Here is a 20,907-nt window from a genome sequence, read left to right on the forward strand (position 1 = left end):
TTTCCTCCTCCTCTGTTTTTATCTTATTTTTCCTTCCCTTCCCCTATGTTCATCTCTTGTGTTTCTTAAGTTTCATATGTGTGAAATCATATATTTGTCTTCCTCTGACTGCTTTTGCTTACCATAATGCCCTATATAGTTCCATCCACATTGTTGCAAATGGCAAGATTTCATTCTTTTTGATGGCTGAGTAATATTCCAAGTAATATTCCATTCTGTGTGTGTATATATATATATGTATATATATATGTATATGTATACACATACCACATCTTGTTTATTCATTCGTCAGTTGATGGACATTTGGGCTCTTTCCACAACTTTGCTATTGTTGATAGTGCTGCTATAAACATGGGGGGGGGTGCATGTATCCCTTCAAATCAGCATTTTTGTAGCCTTATCCTTTGGATAAGGCCCCATGACCTAATTGCCAGAAGCACTACATCAACCAAACCTTGAGTTCACATTCCTCCGTTGCTTTTGGTCCTCATGATAGTCTCTGGCCCTCAGAATTGTCCTGTGCTCAGTTCCCCATTCGGCTGTATTCTAGTGACTGTCACATGGAGAGGTACTTGTCACTTCTACCCCTCCCTCAGAGCCCCAGTGATTTCACTCTGCGCCTAGAGAGAAGGCCTGAAATGGTCATCCCCAGAGCAGCAGCAGCAGAATCCCCTGGAACTCATTAATGTGCAGATTCTCAGGGCCCATCCCACATTTGCTGAATCAGTATTCTGGAGGTGAGGCCCAGCATGCTGTGCTTTAGCAGACCTTCTAAGAGTCTCTGTTGCAGCTTGTTTTAGAGCCATCACTCCAGAACAAAGTCTCCATAAGAGGCCTTCTCTAAGCTGGCCCCAATCTACCCTCTTAACCTTGACTCCAAGTATATCCCTCAGTGAACTTGCCAATTTCCCAACCTGGCTGCTCACCTCCATGCCAGGGCTCACACTCCCTTCCTTGTACTGGGTGCCTGCTCCCTTTCTCTCGGTCTCTCTCCTCCCTGGAGAATTCCCCACCTGCACTGGCTCGTGCGCCCCTTTATACCTTACCTGCCACAGTGTATCCAGGGCTGCTTGCAAAATCTCAGATCATCTTCACTTCCATGCTGTTGTGGGTTGTGGTGTCCTCAAAAAAATATATATATTGAAGTCCTAAGCCGCCTACCTGTGATCATGACCCTCCCTGGAAATAGAGGCTCTGCAGATGCAGTCGGGTTAAGATGAGGCCATGCCAGATTAGCATGGGCTCTACATCTGATGATTGATGTCCATAGAGGATGACCACATGAAGACACAGAGAGGAAAATGCCATTTAAAGACAGAGCAGAGACTGAAATGTTGCAGCTGCAGCCAAGGGATGTTGGGGATTGACGGCTACCACCAGAAGCCAGCTGGGGAGAGGCATGGAGGGATTCCACCCAGTGTCTCCAAGGGAGCATGGCCCTGACAACAGCTTGATTTGGGACTTCTAGCCTTCAGAACTGTGAGAAGATCAGTTTCTGTTAAGACACCCAATTTGTGGTTCTTTGTTACAGCAGCCCTGGAAAACTGATACACATGCCGGGTCTGGCTGTCTCCCTTCCAGGCTTGGTGGTCTTGTCTGTGGGAACCAGTCAGTCTCCCTCCTCCTGCCCCCTCCCCTCCCCCCACCCCATGCACACATTACGGAGCTTTCTTTCCACCCTCTCTTGGAGGATGCTGGTTCTGTTTGTACAACCTCCAAGCCATATAAGGGAAAAGCAGCAATCAGGAGCCAGACTTTATTATTTACTAGCTCTGTGACTTTGGGTGGTTGACTCCATTTCTTCATCTTTAAAACGGGCAACGGTAGTATCTACCCCAAAGGGCTCTTGTGATGTGATCATACAAGGTACTGTGTAGAACCACAAGAAGCACGTAGTGAGAGCTTATTGTATATATTATAGCTTTATCATTGTCCTTTCCTGGTGGCTTAGCAGGGTGCTTCACATGCAAGTACTTGATACTGAGTGGGTAAGGATTCAAGGAGCATTTCTCTTACCCTGCCCCCAAAAGCCTAGTGTGCTGAGTTCAGTCATCCTTTGTATACTTTCCTTTGTACGCTTTCTCAAACAGGACTTTAAAAGCAGCCTGTTTCCCTCCCTACTGAAAGGGAAGCCCAAAATCAAAGTGCTAATCATTCCCCCTAAAGAGCCCTTGTAGGCTCAGCATGTGGAAAGTACACATGGGAGGTGGCTGCCTTTCCTCGTGGCCAGAGGGGACAAAACCAAGAAACCTAGGAAACACACACACACACACACACACACACACACACACACACACCAGATTAGATATAATCCATGTCATTAGTCATCCCTGATTATAAAGCATTTTGTTCCAGGCTATAGCCCATAAATCCTCCTTTATACATAATTAAAAAGAAATCTGTAGCAAAGAGCTGCTAATTCATTCAGGTTATACAGTCACATGGTCATTTGCTTTGTTTGCTGACTTTTCATGAAAGAAAGAATATTCCAGAAAATATTAGAACAATGTGTTGTACCTCTTGCTGTGCTTTAAGAAACAGATATAAAACTTCCTAATGTGTCTCCTATTTGGACACGTGGGCAATGTGGGGACGTAAGGGTATGAACACTGTGACCTGCTATTCCAGGAACACTTCTTCCCTCAGAAAAGCCAGAACTGTTGTCCCAGTTTTAGGTTGGGCTCTTTCAAAAAATGTCTATTTAGCTTTTTCTTTTTTTTTTTTAATAGCTGTGAATGAATGGATTAGCTTTGCACCATGTGGCTGTAGCAACCCTCGTGCCAGCTGCAGAGGGAGGACCACCCAACCTGAAGAGGTTGGCTCCATGCCGGGAACAGAACTTCTAAATTCGAAACCACGTATAGTGAGTTTACCACACTCCTCAAATCTAATCCCACTAACTGTGAAAAACAAAGACCTAAGTTTCAGATATGGGGTGAGGATATCCATACTGTGTTACTTTGGACTTAACATTTTTATTTATTTTTTAATGTTTTTATTTATTTTTGAGAGAATGAGAGAGACAGAACATGAGTGGGGGAGGTGCAGAGAGAGAGAGGGAGACACAGAACCCAAAGCAGGCTCCAGGCTCTGAACTGTCAGCACAGAGACCGACACGGGGCTTGAACTCAGGAACCTCAAGATCATGACCTGAGCCAAAGTTGGAGGCTCAACCGACTGAGCCACCCAGGTGCCCCTCGACTTAACATTTTTTATTTTTATTTATTTTTTAATGTTTGTTTATTTTTGAGACAGAGGGAGACAGAGCGTGAGTGGGGGAGGGACAGAGAGAGAGAGAGACACAGAATCTGAAGCAGGCTCCAGGCTCTGAGCTGTCAGCACAGAGTCTGACGTGGGGCTCGAACCCACGAACCGTGAGATCATGACCTGAGCCAAAGTTGGATGCTCAACTGACGGAGCTACCCAGGCACCCCTGGACTTAACATTTTTAAATGACTTTCAGTCTTTTTAAAAGCCATTTCAGGGCGCCTGGGTGGCACAGTCGGTTAAGCGTCCGACTTCAGCCAGGTCACGATCTCGCGGTCCGTGAGTTCGAGCCCCGCGTCAGGCTCTGGGCTGATGGCTCGGAGCCTGGAGCCTGTTTCCGATTCTGTGTCTCCCTCTCTCTCTGCCCCTCCCCCGTTCATGCTCTGTCTCTCTCTGTCCCAAAAATAAATGAACGTTGAAAAAAATAAATAAATAAAAGCCATTTCATGTGCTCTTGGTCCCAGGTACAAAGCTGAGGGAGGATCATGCCTCAGATCAGGGTCTGTTTTTGTCTTTGGTCTGTGAAGGCTCCCCTCTGGAATTTATTCTTCTATCTCCATTCCCATTCACCCCACCCTCCCACGGGCATCCACTCAAAAAAGTCTGGTTGTATATTCATCTGTTTGTAAGTATTCTTATAAAAGATACTGTTGGTTTGGTGCAAATTTTTATTTAAAATTTATTTGCAAATGGTATCCTGCCATACATGTTTTTGTTTCTGTTTTCACTCACAGCATTTAGAATCTACGTACATTGCTGTATGGGTTAGTGTGCTTCCTGTCCCTGCCCCCCCCCCATCCTGCTGAACATCACTCTGTGGCGGGCACTCCCATTTTACCTGCCCACCCCCCAGGGATAGACACCAGGTCGCCTCCCAACTCCTACCCCTTGAAGCAGTGCCTCGAGGAACCTCCTCCTGAGTCCCCTGGAACCAGTATCACCATTTCTCTGGGATGCATACCCAGAAGTGGGGTATTAGCTTGTAGAGTATATGGAAGCTTCATCTGGCCAAGTGAGCCAGACTGCCTCCTAGCCAGGCTGCGCTGGGCTACTCTGCCACCAGCCGAATGGCAAGCCCCCAAACCTGGCCAGCAGCTAGCCTGACCCACTTTCTAACTTATTGTCAGTCTAATAGTTGTACAGTGATACCTCATTGATTCTTTAATTTGCATTTCTGATTACTCATGAGTTTGAACCAGCCTTCAGAGCTGTTAGCATAGTTAAGACATGTGAAGTGCTTAGAACAGTACTCAGCACAGACCTAACAGGGTGTCTCTTGTTGTTCTGTAAATACAAGCATCATTTAAATGACGGTTTAATAATGTTGTCCTATTATGAAGCTTATATTTTGGTGGCTATTTCTGGCCTTGAATTCATTCATGGTGTACCTTCTAGTGTAGCACTCCTTTCTGTCCACTGTCCACTTCTCTCCATGTCCACTGTCCCCACCTTGTTTCATCCACCCCCTCCGCCAGCCTTCGGCAGTCACTCAGGACACCTCCGTACTCCAGCACCAACTCTCCACACCACAGCTAGAGGGATCTTTTAGAAATCTCTCCTTTCTGTCCGTGGTTTCCCATTTCTCTTATGATGAAGTCCTCAGCATAGCCTGCCAGGAAGGGCGGCCCCTTCTGGTCCCAGCTCCGGTCTCTCTGCCTTCTGGCCCCACTCGCCGTCCCTCAGGGCCTTCCTCCTCACTGTTCCTTCCATGCCCCCCACCCCACCAAGTCCCTTCCTTCTCAATCTTCACAGTTCAGCTTAGATTTCATTTCCCTGATTCTTAGACTGGAGCGGCCCTCCAGTTCTCCTGTCACAGCTCTTCCATCCTCTTTAATCAAATCACCAGCTCTACAGTGATCCACTTGAAGCCCTTCTCCCCTGCTGATTGCCCTGAGGGCATGGGCTACCACTGTTCTGCCTCCGTGTTCCAGCACCCAGCACAGTGCTATAAATCCTGCACTGGCTGTTGAACAACCAAGGCCAGGTTACCACAGAACAGTTTTAATCAAAGACAACCAGAGTAGGGGCGCCTGGCTGGCTCAGAGCATGTGACGTTTGATCTTGGGGTTGTGAGTTCGAGCCCCATGTGTGGTGTAGAGATTACTTTAAAACATAAGACATTTAAAATTTTTTAAAAAATATTTTTATTTATTTTTGAGAGAGAGAGAGAAAGAGAAAGCCAGCAGAGGAGGGGCAGAGAGAGAGGGAGACACAGAATGCGAAACAGGCTCTAGGCTCTGAGCTGTCAGCACAGAGCCCGACATGGGGATCAAACCCATGAACCATGAGATCATGACCTGAATCAAAGTTGAATGCTTAACCAACTGAGCCACCCAGGTGCCCCTAAAACATAAGATATTTTAAAAAATAAAAGGGTACCTGGGTGGCTCAGTCATTAAGCGTCTGACTTTAGCTCAGGTCATGATCTCACGGTTCATGAGTTTGAGTCCTGCTGCAGGTAACGCAGAAGCCCCACTTTGGGTAAGCACCAATTCTTTCTTTCTCTCTCTCTCTCTCTCTCTCTCTCTCTCTCTCTCTGCCCCTCACTCACTTGTGCCCTCTCTCTCAAAAAAATAAATACAGCCAGGGGCGCCTGGGTGGCACAGTCGGTTAAGCGTCCGACTTCAGCCAGGTCACGATCTCGCGGTCCGTGAGTTCGAGCCCCGCGTCAGGCTCTGGGCTGATGGCTCAGAGCCTGGAGCCTGCTTCCGATTCTGTGTCTCCCTCTCTCTCTGCCCCTCCCCCGTTCATGCTCTGTCTCTCTCTGTCCCAAAAATAAATAAACGTTGAAAAAAAAAATTAAAAAAAAAAAATAAATACAGCCAGAGTGAAACACAGTCCTGCAGCAGCCAGGCCAGAGGAGCACGAGACACTGTCCCAGATAGAGAAGGCACTGGCTCCTGCTGCTGGTGCCCATAGGCCTTATCTCACGAGGACCGGCAAAGCTACCTCAGAGGAGCTCGTGACTCATCAAGGGAGGAGGGAGAGGCCTTTTTGGGAGATAAAAGCACTGCGTCTTGATAAATGATAAAGTCCAACCCAAAATATAAAAATCTTATTTTGGACAAAACGTAGATGCTTTTAAGAGTGCCTCATTAAAACAAACTAAGGAAATCAAATCAGCAAGGAAAATAACTCTTCAAATGCACAGGCTCCATTCTGACTCAGCTCGCAGCCTTTGTTAATCAAGTTGTTTCTTTCCCTACAAAGAGTATGTACCTCACTTTGCCCCCATGTGTTTTCAAAAAAAAAATTGTTTTCAAATACTATCTTGGGTAGTTTATTTAAAATCTGCACAGTTGTGTCAAGGATAAGAAAGACCTTTGTGAATCCTTGTATATGGTGAATAAGCATGCCCTAATGTATTATTGATCTGAAGGTTGGTGGTCCACAGGATTCTTCTCTATGTACACGTATGTCTCCCCTGGGGGTTTGCATCCAATTCCCTGGCTTCACCCACTCTACCTCCACTGAATCTACCTCTGTAACATACAGCTGCCCTCGGACTCCTCTCCCATGTTCCTGGGCACCAAAGGTTGTACCTGTCAACTCTGCCTCCTCCTGCTTTTCTCATGAATGGTCTCACTGCCCATCCCACCCATCCCCCCACTAGCAGCCTGAGGGGGTCCCTGACTCCTGTGCAGGAGGGCTGCACTCAGGGGGCCTCTGTGCAGATGAAAGGTCCCCCATGTAGCTGGGGAGAGGGCCCCAGGGCTGGTGCAACAAATGATTCAAGGCATAGAACCTGCTGGCAAGCAGAGGTACTGCCTTCTGAGAGGACTGGTCCTTTGTGGGTGTCGGTGTGGTGTGGGAGTCACAGGCAGCAAGCCCACAGTTCCCTGTGTTTCTTTAACTTGGGCAGCAAAGACCCCAAACTTCTGGAGTTTTGGAGACAGGGAGCTCCAGGCAGGAGTAAACCAAAGTAAAAGCAACCTTGAGACCGTGTTGACATTCTTCCGTAGCCTGGAACGTGGCCAGACTCTCGTTTCTAGCACAGATTTTTTTCTCTCCTTCACATCTATAGATTTTACTAACAATAAGTGAACATACACTAAACTTTTACCCTGACTCAGGCACTAAGCCCTTTTAATACCCTATCTTAGGCTTCCCAACACTCTAACTACTGTAGTTATGTTTACTGGGACACCCCCAAGTTCAGGATGAAGTTCCAAATTCTCTTCATTTAAAAAAAATAAAAAAGAAGTGAGGGATGCCTGGGTGGCTCAATCAGCTAGGCATCCAACTCTTGGAGTTTGACTTGGGTCATGACCTCACGATTCCTGGGTTGGAGCCCTGCATCAGGCTCTGTGCTGATAGCATGGAGCCTGCTTGGGATTCTCTCTCTCTCCTTCTCTCTCTGCCCCTCCTCTGCTTGCATGCTCTCTGTCTCCCTCTCTCTCAAAAAAAAAAAAAAAAAGGCTTTCCATGACCTTGTGCCAACCTCCCGCACAGCCTTTTTTCTAGCTTCATTGCCTCCCCTGGAATGCCAGCCCCTATATTCTGTTCCCACACCCTTGCCTGGTCTGTACCTCTTCCTCAAAGAACTGGTTCAGGCCCTACTCTCCATAGAAAGCCTTCCGCACTTAGCACCCTGCACCTGTGCAGCTGTCAGCCACACTGATGAGCACTCTATGTCTCTCTTGACTTGCCTGTTCCCACACAAGAAGTAGGTCTCTGGTAAGGCTGGACTGGATGTTGTATTTCTTTGTATCCCATTCCCCACTCCACCCCCACCCTGTGATTGGCATGGTCTGCGGCAAACAGTGAAAGAGAGTGAAGATAAATTTGTGTGTATGAATTCTGTAAACTGAAATCAATATTTCAACTTACACCAGAACTTTTTCAAGGTTGAAAATGAGCCCTAAGAAAACTGCCCCTGTGTAGTGCTCTTGGGGCTCCCTCTGCCCCAGGAACATCTATACATTCACATGTTTAAATATTCTTTACACAAACAGTTGCCAGAGAATCCTATCCCTCCATTCTCCAGCTTTCTAGAATTTTTTAAGGATCTGAACTAGGAGTGGATGATATCTGCCTATTTAAAATCACAGTCCTGTTTGGTTGTTGTGTTCCTGGGCTAAGATTCAAAGGAAATCAATGTTTCCAAAGTCTACCTTAAGACTATATGAAATAACTTCAGCTCCATGCAGCAGAAATGTCCTCTAGAAAATATTCCTTGTACTGAATGATCATTTTTCTCTGAAAAAAAAAAAAAAAGGTTAATGGCAAATAGCATAAAGCTCTTCTAAACCGTTTACATTGCCTCAGTGATATGGCTTTGTATACTCTAAAAATAGGCATTGGAAGTGATTACCAAGTCTAAAAGGCTAAACAGGCATTCCCAAAGTTTAGAAGTGTGCCTGCTGGTGAAAGCTGCTGGGGGAAGGAGAGGGCATACAGGTGAGGACTTCTTCAGCATCAGGGTCGGTACTCCATCCTGTCCCAGACTTCCTGCCTCGCTGGCAGGTCCTGTCTGCCTGCTGGGTCTGGGGGCGGCTGCTTCCCTGCTGTCCCTTCCATCTCAGCTGAGGCCCCCTTCAGGACAGCTCCTCAGCCGCCTTAGAGAAAGTAGCTACTCCTGCCCCACCTCTCTGTCTTCACTTCTCGCCATCAGAAAACCCCTTATTTATTACCGGGTACACCTGGCTCCCCTGTTGACCACCCCTGCCGCCCCCGCCTGCCTCACAGCTGCAGCCCTGAGCCCAGGGAAGGCCTTGGAGAGGTGCTCACCCCCAACCCGCATGCGCGTGTCTGTTTCTCATCTAGCTGTTCTCACAAAGTCACCTGGCTGCCTCAGTACAACCGTTCCCCTTTCTCAACCCCCCTTTGTAGGTGTCAAACTACCAAGCAGAGTGTCATGATGAGACGAAAATTTGAGATATTCTCTCCTTCTAAAAAGTCATTGATTTTATTCTAGTATAAATGCTATAGCTGCCATTTGCATGCCATGGTATCCCAAGAGAGTGATTCTTGGATGGGAAGATGTTAACAGAACTTCTAACAGGCTAAGATTCGGTTTCTATGTTTCAGGTTAATCCAAAGAAGGAATGTCAGGTTGACCTGGTGTTTACCACAGATCGCTATAACCCAGAGGTAAGCTGCCATAATTGGTGAAGTATCCAATTAGCAACTCCTATGGATTTATTTTTTTAAAGGGGGAAAATCTGGGGGGTGCCTGGGTGGCTCAGTCTGTTGAGCATCTGACTTTGGCTCAGGCCATGATCTCACAGCTCCTGAGTTCTGTGCTGACAACTCAGAGCCTGGAGCTGGCTTTGGATTCTGTATGTCCCTCTCTCTCTGCCCCTCCCCCAGCTCACTCTGTCCCTCTCTCAAAAATAAATGTTAAAAATTTTTTAAAAAACAAAAGGTGAAAATCTGAATATATAGTGACCCAGAGGTTTGCATTTGTTTTGTTCTGCTTCGTTTTCTATTCTCCAGAACTGGAGAACGGAGCTGGGCAGGAACTCAGTATTTAAGGCCTTCGACGTCATGGCCTTATGCAGGGCTACTTTTAAAACAGCCCACAGAGCCACCATCACCTCCTTCCTTTGCCCTTGGGAGGAAATTTCACAGTCCCCTTGGTGTCTCTTCTAGCACCTCTGAATGCTTAGAATGACTCACTCTCAAATGTCAACCTGCCTTCCTCCTGTCAGCTGGTGACATTTCTTGTTAGCGGGCCGACTTAGCACGAGGCCAACCCAGGAGCTTCCATACAGAAGTCTTCTGTAAAACACAGAGCAGTACCAATGTATGCCACAGGCATTATTAGTCCCTACAGTCCTGACCGAGCAGGCCATGGTTTGCCAAGTTTCCTTTACCCATCCGTTCTTGGGAAGGGAGTAAACAGAAGACTCACACAGAAATTAGAGCCAGATGAACTTCCATGTGCTGGGCCAAGCTGGGCGTCAGCAGCTGGAACATGGGTGGAGAGAAGACCAGCCCAGATGCTCTCTGTGTAGTGCTGAGTCAGAGCAGGCGGCATCACATTCAAGTGTCTCAGGGGGGCAGAGCTTCCTTCCTGGGGGTTGGGGGGGGGGCAGGACCCCCACCTCGCAACCCAGACTGAGTCTTCTGGAGGAATGCTTACCAGTCTGTAGAGATAAGTTGTAACAAAATAACAGTGTATTCTGACTTTGCTACTTCACCTAAGAATTAAGCATTTTCTTAAAGCTTAAAGAAGACCCCTTTGATTCTAGCGTTGCAAACTGCAAGTTAGATTAAAGCTAAAGGGAAAACATTTCCTAGATCATTTTGACCGGCGATAGGTTTCTGTAAAGAGCATAGCTAGCTAATTGAAATGTTCCATTTCAGAGGATGAGAGTGCTTTGCTTTGATTCTGTGGAGCTGTTTTGAGGGGACAAAAAGGAAAGTAAAAAGAAAACAAAACTGGTTCCTTTTCTCTTCCCTGGAAACGGCTTAGACATCAAAGGAGATTGTGTGCCAGCCCTCTCTTCTTCTGCCTTCCATAAGCCTCTTCCAGATGCCCCCTTCACCTTTTTTCTATGTTGTGCCGATAATTCAGATTTTAATGTACCACCAAAGCTCCTTCTCATTCAAACTAGCACTCAGGGGATTCGGGGTTGGGGAGAGGGGAGTCAACCACTGGAAAGCACACCTCAGTTTTTTTGAGTTAGCACTGTGCTAGAAATGGGCTTATTAAGCAGATCCAATTTTGATTGAAATTTGTTTGTGCTTTTTTGTTTCTTTTTTGGTTGAAACCAAAATAGTTCTGGGCGTTTCTTTTTTGGTTGTTACAATCCAGGTTAAACGACCATCCAGTGTAAACAACTGTAAAAGTACAAAGACATGAACTGCTCAACCGAGCACTCTGTAACAGGAGTTCTTAACTAGGGGCCCATGGATGGGTCTGGGTGGGGCCATGACTAGTGGCCACAAACTTCCTCAAATTCTAGGCCCAGTGTTGATGCTCTGAGCATACATGCAATTTTCTGGGAATAGGTTCCTGGCTTTTTTGTTGTTGGGGTAAGGAATCTGTGACCTGTAAGGATGGAGAAGGACTGTCTGACAGTTGAGTCCTACATTTGATGTTTACTTACAGCACCCAGTTGTCCAGATCCAGATGTCTCTGGATTGGAAACCAAGTGAGGATGATCCCAGAATACTCAGATGTCTGCATTTAAATGTGAATGCAAAAAACGTCCCTTGAATTAGTCCCATTTGGGTGGCATCTGCCTACATTCCTTTCAGATGAGATCCTGGAGAAGAGAGATGGAATTAGTATAGAGGCAGGGCTCTGGCATCAGACAGGAGCTCAATTCCTGGCTTACCGTTTACTAGCTGTGAGACATGGAGTAAATTCCTCTTAGATTCAGTGTCTCGCTCTGTAAAATTGGAATAGGAGGACCGACTTCATAAAGCAGTATGAGGCTGTTGTCATTTTTGTTAATGGGGACAGCGTCATCTTTTAGTTTGAGTTAGCAAGCTTGAGGTCCAGCTAAGCATTTTGTTGGTCCACGGTAGAGAACCTTGAGGTTTGAACCAAGCAGTACTCAATAGACATCAATGTTATTTCTTTAGAGTAAGCCCAGCATGATTATATAAGGGGGTTGTCAGAAAGCACTTTAAACAACAGCAAATAGTGAAGGACTGTTGTATTCAGTTGTGAGCACACAAATCACTTTCTACAAAGCCAAGACTCCTGCATCTATTAATGCCAATGCATCCTGCCACATATAGGGAATTTCTCAGTCTTCTGTGTATCTGTGTATTGGAGTGGGTGGGGAGGGATCAGTAGCCATTGTGTTTAATTCCAAAATCTTTATTTCAGGAAGGTGAGGAACGTTTGGGGAAATGTTCCGCTCGAGTGTTTTTCAGGAATCAGAAACCCAGACCGGCCATTAATGTGACTTGTACACGACTCATTGAGAAGAACAAAAGACAACAGGAGGATTACCTGCTTTACAAGCACATGAAGCAACTCAAAACCCCCTTGGATGTAGTCAGCATACCTGGTATGAATCAGTGTCTGGAATTTCTATATTAAAGAATATATATAATTGCTAAATCTTAAAAAGAATGATTATTTATGGGGCGCCTGGGTGGCTCAGTCGGTTGGGCCTCCAACTTCGGCTCAGGTCATGATCTCACAGTCTGAGTTCGAGCCCCGTGTCGGGCTCTGTGTGACAGCTCAGAGCCTGGAGCCTGTTTCGGATTCTGTGTCTCCCTCTCTCTCTCTGCCCCTCCCCTGCTCATGCTCTGTCTCTCTCTGTCTCAAAAATAAATAAAAACATAAAAAAAAAAATTAAAAAGAAAAAGAATGATCATTTAAATTTTTATCCTCATAGTGGCACTTGAACTCAGAATGTGGTAGACCTTGTTACTGAAACAAAATGCAGAGGTATCCTTTTCCTATTCTTTGTCTCCAGGAAGCTATAGTAACGCCCTCAAGAGCTATCAGTACACCTTTAATCTCCCTACTTCCCATCCTAGACAAGGTTCAGCAAGAGCTGAACCTTCAAAGAAAAGGTAGAGGTCTTTGTAATAGGATATGCACGTAGGGGTGCAGTTTTCCAAGTTGAGCCCAGAGCCTGAGGCAACGTTTCTAAAGATTTCTGGTAGTGGCTTTGGAAACTTTAAGTGATTAGACACCATTCCAGATCCCCACTGTGCCCATCACAGACTTCCACACCAGGGCTGGGAGAGCCAGCCTGTCTCAGGGCCTTGCTCGGAGGCTGCAGTGGAATCAAGTTTATCTCCTTTTAGGTCAAGAGCTAATGGGCAGTGGTGCCATCTTTAATAAGAAATGAGCCCTGCCCTCTGAAGTGACTCAGCTGAAGCGCAGCACAGCTCGTTTGTTCTGGCGCTCAGGAGAGCATGTGGGCGGCCGTTGAGACTGCACTTACTGGAAAATCCAATTTTCCAAACCACAAAAGTCATCTCTGGACTTGTGCTTGGGTATTGAGCTCGACATATGACCGCTCTAGCACCGCGGCTCCCCCCGCCCCATCCCACACTCTCTCACAGCTCACTCGTTTGCCCAGCCACTACAACAGACCCGTGTCAACGTGGAAGGACCGGAGGTCTTCACTCCTGAGTGCATCCGTGCTCTGTCCATTTGTGGAGACCAAGTGTTCTTAAAAACCTGCAGGCAGGGGCGCCTGGGTGGCTCAGTCGGTTGAGCGTCCGGCTTTAGTGCAGGTCATGATCTCGCGGTCCGTGGGTTCGAGCCCCGCATCCGGGTCTGTGCTGACAGCTCAGAGCCTGGAGCCTGCTTTAGATTCTGTGTCTCCCTCTCTCTCTGCCCCTCCCCTGCTCATGCTCTGTCTATCTCTGTCTCTCAAAAATGAATAAACATTAAAAAAAAAAAAAACCTGCAGGCAGAATACTGCTCCTTGCCTTTCTAAAATTCAGAAGCTTTAGGATGTTTCTCATAGTAATTCTCTGACAACTCCGCTTGAATTCTGTTCCAAAGAATTATGAGGAACAATTCAAATCTTATATTGTGGTAGAATTTGTGTGTATTTAGTAGTGTCTGAAATAAATGGGCTAATGACTAATGCTTAAAATCTACAGTTATTTAGGGATTTTTTTTTCTCTTTTAGCATTGGCTGGGGAAATAAGATTTTATATATTTTCCTTAGAACAAAAATTTTAGAAATTGTATAGGACCTTTTCTTTGAATATTTGCTACAGGATCACTAGGTTTTGGACACTTTTTCTTTTTTGGAATTATTTATTTTTGTGAGGGAGAGAAAGTGCACTCACAGGCACACATGTGCAGCTAGGGGAGGGGCAGAGAGAGAGGGACAGAGGCTCTGAAGCAGCAGCAAGCCTGACTCGGGGCTGAAACTCACAAACCGTGAGATCATGACCTGAGCCAAAGTCGGATGCCTAACCAACTGAGCCATCCAGGCGCCCCTGGATACTTTATGAAAGTGCAGATAAACTGCATTATGTTCAGTTAATAAGTCCTATGTGCCCACAAGAATCATTCTGTAACAATGTAACTTAATGTGGCTTGAAGCTCCAAAAATTTTTTTAATAGAGGGCACCTTTTTATTAACAGAATTTACAAGTTCTGTTAGCATTTTTAAAATTTTTTTTTAATTTTTTTTTTCCAACGTTTTTTATTTATTTTTGGGACAGAGAGAGACAGAGCATGAACGGGGGAGGGGCAGAGAGAGAGGGAGACACAGAATCGGAAACAGGCTCCAGGCTCCTAGCCATCAGCCCAGAGCCTGACGTGGGGCTTGAACTCACGGACCGCGAGATCGTGACCTGGCTGAAGTCGGACGCTTAACCGACTGCGCCACCCAGGTGCCCCTTAAAATTATTTTTAATGTTTACTTTTGAGAGACAGACAGAGCATGAGCAAGCGGGGGGAGGGGCAGAGAGAGAGGGAGACACAGAATCTGAAGCAGGCTCCAGGCTCTGAGCTGTCCGCACAGAGCCCGACATGGGGCTTGAACCTATGAACTGCAAGATCATGACCTGAAGTCAAACACTCAACCGACTGAGCCACCCAGGCGCCCCTCTGTTCTCATTTTAAATTCAGCGGAAGCATATGATGGCACTATTTATAGCTTGTCTGTAAAACTATTAAAATGGAAAAGGCTCGGTTTTAGACAAAAGTCAGTCAAAACTGTGGCAATCTCCTCGGATTAACTAGTTCAAATCCCAGCAGCTTCTATTCAGCATTTACTCCTCCACGACGTTGGGGTTCTGTAGTCCAGCTTGCTCTACAGTTGCTAGGTGAGGCTATCTAAATCCATTTCAGGATATCCTTGCTCCAAACTATTTTTCCCCAAAAAAGGTATTTGTGGTTTTTTGTTGTTTTTTTTATGAGTACAGTTTTCACTTTTTCTGATGAATTTACAAACTTCCTATACATGAGCCCAAGTACTCTACAGAGGAAAAGACTGAAGACCTGGGACAACCAGCCAGAGACCTGTCACCTGAGTGATTCTATAGTAGCACTGCCAGCATTTATACTTTCAGTTGTCCACGCTGTTCACAGTGTTTGGGGTAACCGACTTGCTTTCTAGTAACGGGTTTTGTTGAACTCACAATGGCACTGGAAGATGAATCACGTGATGGGGAGCTGGATGAAGGAAGCTTTCACTGTCTCCCTCCCATCCCTACATACACAACAGGAATCCAGGGCTCAGCTCAAATCTCATCCCTGTGAAGTTTGCCCCAAATCTCTCCAGCCCAAAGGTCCCTCTCCCTTCCATGTGCTCTATCAGATCTTTGATCCTCCTTCTCTTGCGGAAGGTATCAGCTGTGTTTCTGCACTGTCGACGAGTAGAGGGTAGGGACCCATCTTCGTGTCCCTCCCATCACCCCTGCAGTCTGTGAATGATCTTTGAATTGATTACCATTACAAACCAGCCAAGTTCCACAGTACAAAGAAGAATTTATGCTAATTATTTTACCAAGAAGGATTAATTTCCTAGTAAGTTTGTTCTTATTCCTTACATATTATACTATTATTGGGCTTATATTTAAGCCAAGAATCTCTCCACCATTTTTCATGAAATGTTGGTCCGTGAACAGTTATCTCATAAATTAATCACTTGCTAAAATTTGAGTTCCTAAAAGTCACAAAAAGTAATGTGTTAATGTAATGTACTAACCCCACCTCAAGCAGTGTAGTTAAGTAGGTTTTTATAAGTGTTTGCTGAAATAAAAAGATTGCAATTCCAAAAACAATACCACAGAAAAAACCCTCTTGGTTTCTGCATGTGTTCAAAATCACTGACAGAAATACTACCAATTCATTGATTAGCTTTAAGGCCAATGATCAGATAAAGATATTTGGAGATTGGCAAAGACCATCGCATTGACTGTAGACCCAGACAGAAGGTAAGGTAGCAAAAATAATTGATAGACTTTTCCATCTAATATAAAGATGCTTCTCAACTAACAAGACTTCAACTTTGAGTATCATTATAGCTCTTACTTTGCCTTAATATCATACATCTGTACTAGTATACTATACTGGTGTACTAATATAGTACATTAATATAGTACAGCAAATAAGATTTTTATAGTGGCTTTACTCAGTAGGACAAATTGAAGCACATAAATCTTCATATGATGTAGAAACAGGTAAGAACAAGTCATGTGTCCAGCTCAAGGTCTTGCTGTAAGAGATGACGGATGTGACTTAAGGTTACGCCCCTATTTCAGTATTGAAACATTTGAAATTTTGTCCCCAAAATGTCATAACACAAATGTGTTTTCGTTTTCTTTCTCTCAGATAGCCATGGACATATTGATCCCTCTCTGAGACCCATTTGGGATTTGGCTTTTCTTGGTGGCTCTTATGTGATGTGGGAAAAGACAACCCAGTTTTTACATTACTACATGGCACAGCTCAGCAGTGTTAACCAATGGGTAAGAAAAAAACTGAAAGTCATTTTTATGTCACAAGAGATACAACCAATGCAGTTTTCTAAAACTAAATTAATGTGAATTTCTAATTTTATGCCAACAGTTTCATTCATTCAACAAATATTTCTGTGCCTGCAATGGGCCAGGTATAGTTTTAGAGACTGTGGACATAGCAGTGAAGAAAAAACACAGTGTAGCTGCCCTCATTGAAACTCTAGTGAGAGAAGACAAAGACGGTGAACTAATAAATAATTAATATGTATCAAAAGGTGGTAGTAGTTGCTATAGAAAAAAAGTAAGGGAGAAGGGAATGCAAGGTGTTGTTAGAATTACTACTTATATTGTCTAAAATAAGGCCCCTCTAATTTGAGCAGGGTGACAGTGGGGCAGAGGCCTGGGAGAAGTGAGTGAGCCAAGCCTCCACAAGGGAAGATTTTTTTCAGGCAGGAACTGAAGCATCAATGTGGCTGATGGGTTGGCGAAATAGCAGTGAGGCTACTGTGGCTAGAACAGAGTCAGCAAGGGGAGGGTACTGGGAAATGAAATCAAATGGAGAGGACCAGTTCCTGTAAGGCTTCGCAGGCCAGTGGAAGGACCTTGTATTTTACTCTTCAGAGGTTTTTAGCCCAGGAGTGATATGATCTGACTTACAATACCATCATTGTGGCTGCTATGTTGACACCAGACCACACAGAGACAAGAGTGGAGTCAGGGAGACCAGCAAAGTATTGCAAAAATCTAGGCAAGGTCTGGGGGTGCCTTGGACCAGGTGGTAGCCATGGAGGTGGTGAAAAGTGTTTGGATTCTTTATATATTTTGAAGTTAGACCAACCCTATTTGTTGATGTGGGTATATCTGAGAATGAGAAAAGTCACGGAGAATGAGAAAAGTCTTACAACTTTGGCCTGAGTAACTGGAAGGACAGAGTCTTCATTTACTGACTGGGGAAGGCTGCAGGAGGAACAGATCTGGAAAGAAATTAGCTTGATTTGGGGCATTCTAAATTCTACTAAACTACCACATGTGTAGTATTTAAAGCCACAAAAGTGGATGACGTCACAGAGAATGTGTAGATAGAGAAAAGAAGGTCTGTATTGAGAGAGTCCTGCTACACTTGTAACTTTAGAGGTTGAAGATATAAGAAAAGAAGGTGTTTTAAGGATGAGGCTTGGCTGTATCCAGTGCTGCTGGAGAATTGTGTGTGAAGAGGCCTGAGACTGACCATTTGATTTAGGCTGTCAGAAGTCATTGGAGAGCTTGTCAAGAGCTATCTCACTGGCACATTGCAGGCAAAAGCCTGAGCGAAATATGTTGGGAGAGACTGGGAAAAGCGAAATAGACATTCCATCTCTTTCAAGGAATTTAGCTGTAAAGGGGAGTATAAGAAAGAAGGGGCGGAGGAGCCAAGATGGCAGAACAGCATGGAAGTTTTTTTGTGTGTCTCACATCCATGAAATACAGCCAGATCAACACTAAACCATCCTGCACACGAGGATCAACAGAAAACAAGGGGCTATAGCTACAGGATGGGTGAGCATAGGGTTGAAAGAGAGTTTGTTTTCTGTTGTATTTTTAGGCTGGGAGATTTAACAGCATATTTATGTGGTGCTGAGAAAAATCCAGTCGAGAGGGGCAAAGTAGGACTTACAGGAAAGCAAAGGAAGAATTGTTGGAGTTCCTATCTTTGAGTAGGCAAGAGAATAGGATCAATCTAGGAGCTGCTTTTAGACAGGAATGTGAGGAGTTCACCTGGAGGGAGGGCAGACAAGCAATGGCATAGTTGCTGATAGGGGGCTGGATATCCTGGCGGGAGCCCCTGGATATTCTCCCTGCTTCTGTGCTCTCAGCGAAAGAGACAAAATCATCAGGTCGGAGAAGGATAAGAGCGGAGGTGTTGGAAGTGTGGGGGATGCATGGACCTGGCATTGTGCGCCGCTGCAGGCCCCTTGAAGATCTGGGCTCATGAATTTCAAGGAGGACCAGTCATGCTGAGCTGTCTGGGTGTGGGCATGGAGTAGGCCAGAGGTGGATGTAGCCCAATATGGGGTTCCTGTCAGGCAAGTGTGATGTAGAGAGAGAGGGGCATTTGCACAGTAAACAAAGTCAACTACTCCAAGAGAGGCAAGCTCAGATAACCTTAAGTACAAATTTCTAAAATCCATTTTCTTCATGGATGCATGAAACCATAGATTCACCTGTGGATGGATCGTCAGTGAATATCTTCTGAGCACAAAGATTTGCCCATCATCAAATAAGCATTTTTAAAAAAAAATTTTTAATTATTTCCGTATAGTTGATACTCAATATTATATTAGTTTCAGATGCACAACATAGTGATTGGACAATTCTACACATTAGCTAATGCTTACCACAAAAACTGTTGTTAGCACATCTATAACCATTCAACGTTATTACACTATTAGTGACTGTACCCCATGTGCTGTACTTTTCATCTCCACAATTTATTTATTTTATGACGAGAAGTTTATACCTCTTAATCCCCTTCACCTAATTCACCCATTTGCCCATTCCCCACCTCTGAAAACCACCAGTTCTCTGGATTTCTGAGTCTGTTTTCTTTGTTTTGTTTTTCTACATTCACATATAAGTGTATGTGTCTTTCTCTGCCTTACTTATTTTATTTACTATAGTACCCTTTAGGTCCATCCATGTTGTTGCAAATGGCAAAATCTTCTTCTTTTTTATAGCTCAGTAATATTCCATTCTATTCCATACCACACCACATCTTTCTTATATATTCATCTATTGATGGACACTTAGATTGCTTCCATATGTTGATTAATTGCTGCAGTGAACAAAAGGTGTGTATATCTTCTCCACTTAGTATTTTCATTTTCTTTGGGTAAATACCAAATAGTAGAATTATTGGATTATGTGGTATTTCTATTTTGAATTTTTTGAAGAGCCTCCATACTGTTTTCCATAGTGGTTGCACCAATTTACATTCACACCAGCAGTGTGTGAGGGTTCTCTTTTCTCCACCTCCTCGCCGACACTTGTTATTTCCTGTCTTTTTATTTTAGCCATTTTGACAGGTATAAGGTGATATTTCATTGTTGTTTTGATTTGCATTTCCCTGATAATGAGTGATGTTGAGTATATTTTCATGTGTCTGTTTGCCACCTATATATTTTCTTTGGAGAAATGTCCATTCAGGCCTCTGCCCAATTTTAATCAGATTGAATTTTTTTGTGTGTTGAGTTGAAAAAGTCCTTTATATATTTTGGATATTTATTCCTTATCTGAGAAATCATTTTTAAATATCTTCTCCCATTCAGTAGGTTGCCTTTTTGTCTTGTTGATGTTTTTCTTTGCTGTGTAAAATCTTTTTATATTGGTGTAGTCCCAAAAGTCTATTTTTGCTTTTGTTTCCCTTGCCTCAGGAGATATATTCATAAATATGTTGCTAAAAGCAGTGTCTAAAACATATTGCCTGTGCTTTCTTTTAGGAGTTTTATGGTTTCGGGTGTCACATTTAGGTCTTCAGTCCATTTTGAGTTTATTTTTGTGTATGGTTTAAGAAAGTGGTCCAGTTTCCTTCTTGTATGTAGCTGTCCAGCTTTCATTTGTTGAAGAAACTGCCTTTCCTCATTGTCAAGTTTTGACTTTGTCATAGATTAATTGACCATTTAGGTGTGGGTTTATTTCTGGGTTCTCTGTTCTGTTCCAATGATCTATGTGTCTATTTCTGTGCAAGTACCATGCTGTTTTGATTACTGTGGCTTTATAGTATATCTTGAAACCTGGAATTGTGATACTTCTAGTTTTGTTTTTCTTTGTCAAAATTGCTTTGGCTATTTGTGGTTCCATACGAATTTAGGGTTGTTTGTTCTAGTTTTGTGAAAAATACTATTGGTATTTTGATAGAGATTACATTAAATCTGTAGATTGCTTTGGGCAGTATGAACGTTTTAACAATATTAATTCTTCCAGTTCCTAAACATGGTATACCTTTCCATTTGTTTGTGTTGTCTTCAATTTCTTTCATCGGTATCTTATAGATTTCAGAGTTTAAGTATTTCACCTCCTTGGTGAAATCTATTCCTAGTTATTTTATTCTTTTTGGCATAATTGTCAGTGGGATTGTTTTCTTAACTTCTCATTCTGCTACTTCATTATAAGTGTATAGAAATGCAACAGATTTCTGTAATTAGTTTTGTATCCTGCAAGTTTGCTGAATTCACTTACTTTGATCATTTTTTGGTAAAATCTTAATGGTTTTCTACATACAGTATCATGTCATCTGCTAATAGTGAAAGTTTT

General features: G+C 44.1%; 1 protein-coding gene across 1 annotated transcript in view; it reads left to right on the plus strand.

Moving 5' to 3' along the window:
- The window catches only part of RARRES1 (retinoic acid receptor responder 1), a 57,992-nt gene that overhangs the window by 8,549 nt on the left and 28,536 nt on the right, over positions 1-20,907 (plus strand). The window contains exons 2-4 of the mRNA XM_043595029.1: positions 9,298-9,360; positions 12,056-12,239; positions 16,490-16,626. Of these exons, the coding sequence (XP_043450964.1) occupies positions 9,298-9,360; positions 12,056-12,239; positions 16,490-16,626 (384 nt within the window). The remainder of the gene's footprint in view (positions 1-9,297; positions 9,361-12,055; positions 12,240-16,489; positions 16,627-20,907) is intronic.

The sequence above is a fragment of the Prionailurus bengalensis genome, chromosome C2 (genome assembly GCF_016509475.1).
Source record: "Prionailurus bengalensis isolate Pbe53 chromosome C2, Fcat_Pben_1.1_paternal_pri, whole genome shotgun sequence".
Lineage (NCBI taxonomy): Eukaryota > Metazoa > Chordata > Mammalia > Carnivora > Felidae > Prionailurus > Prionailurus bengalensis.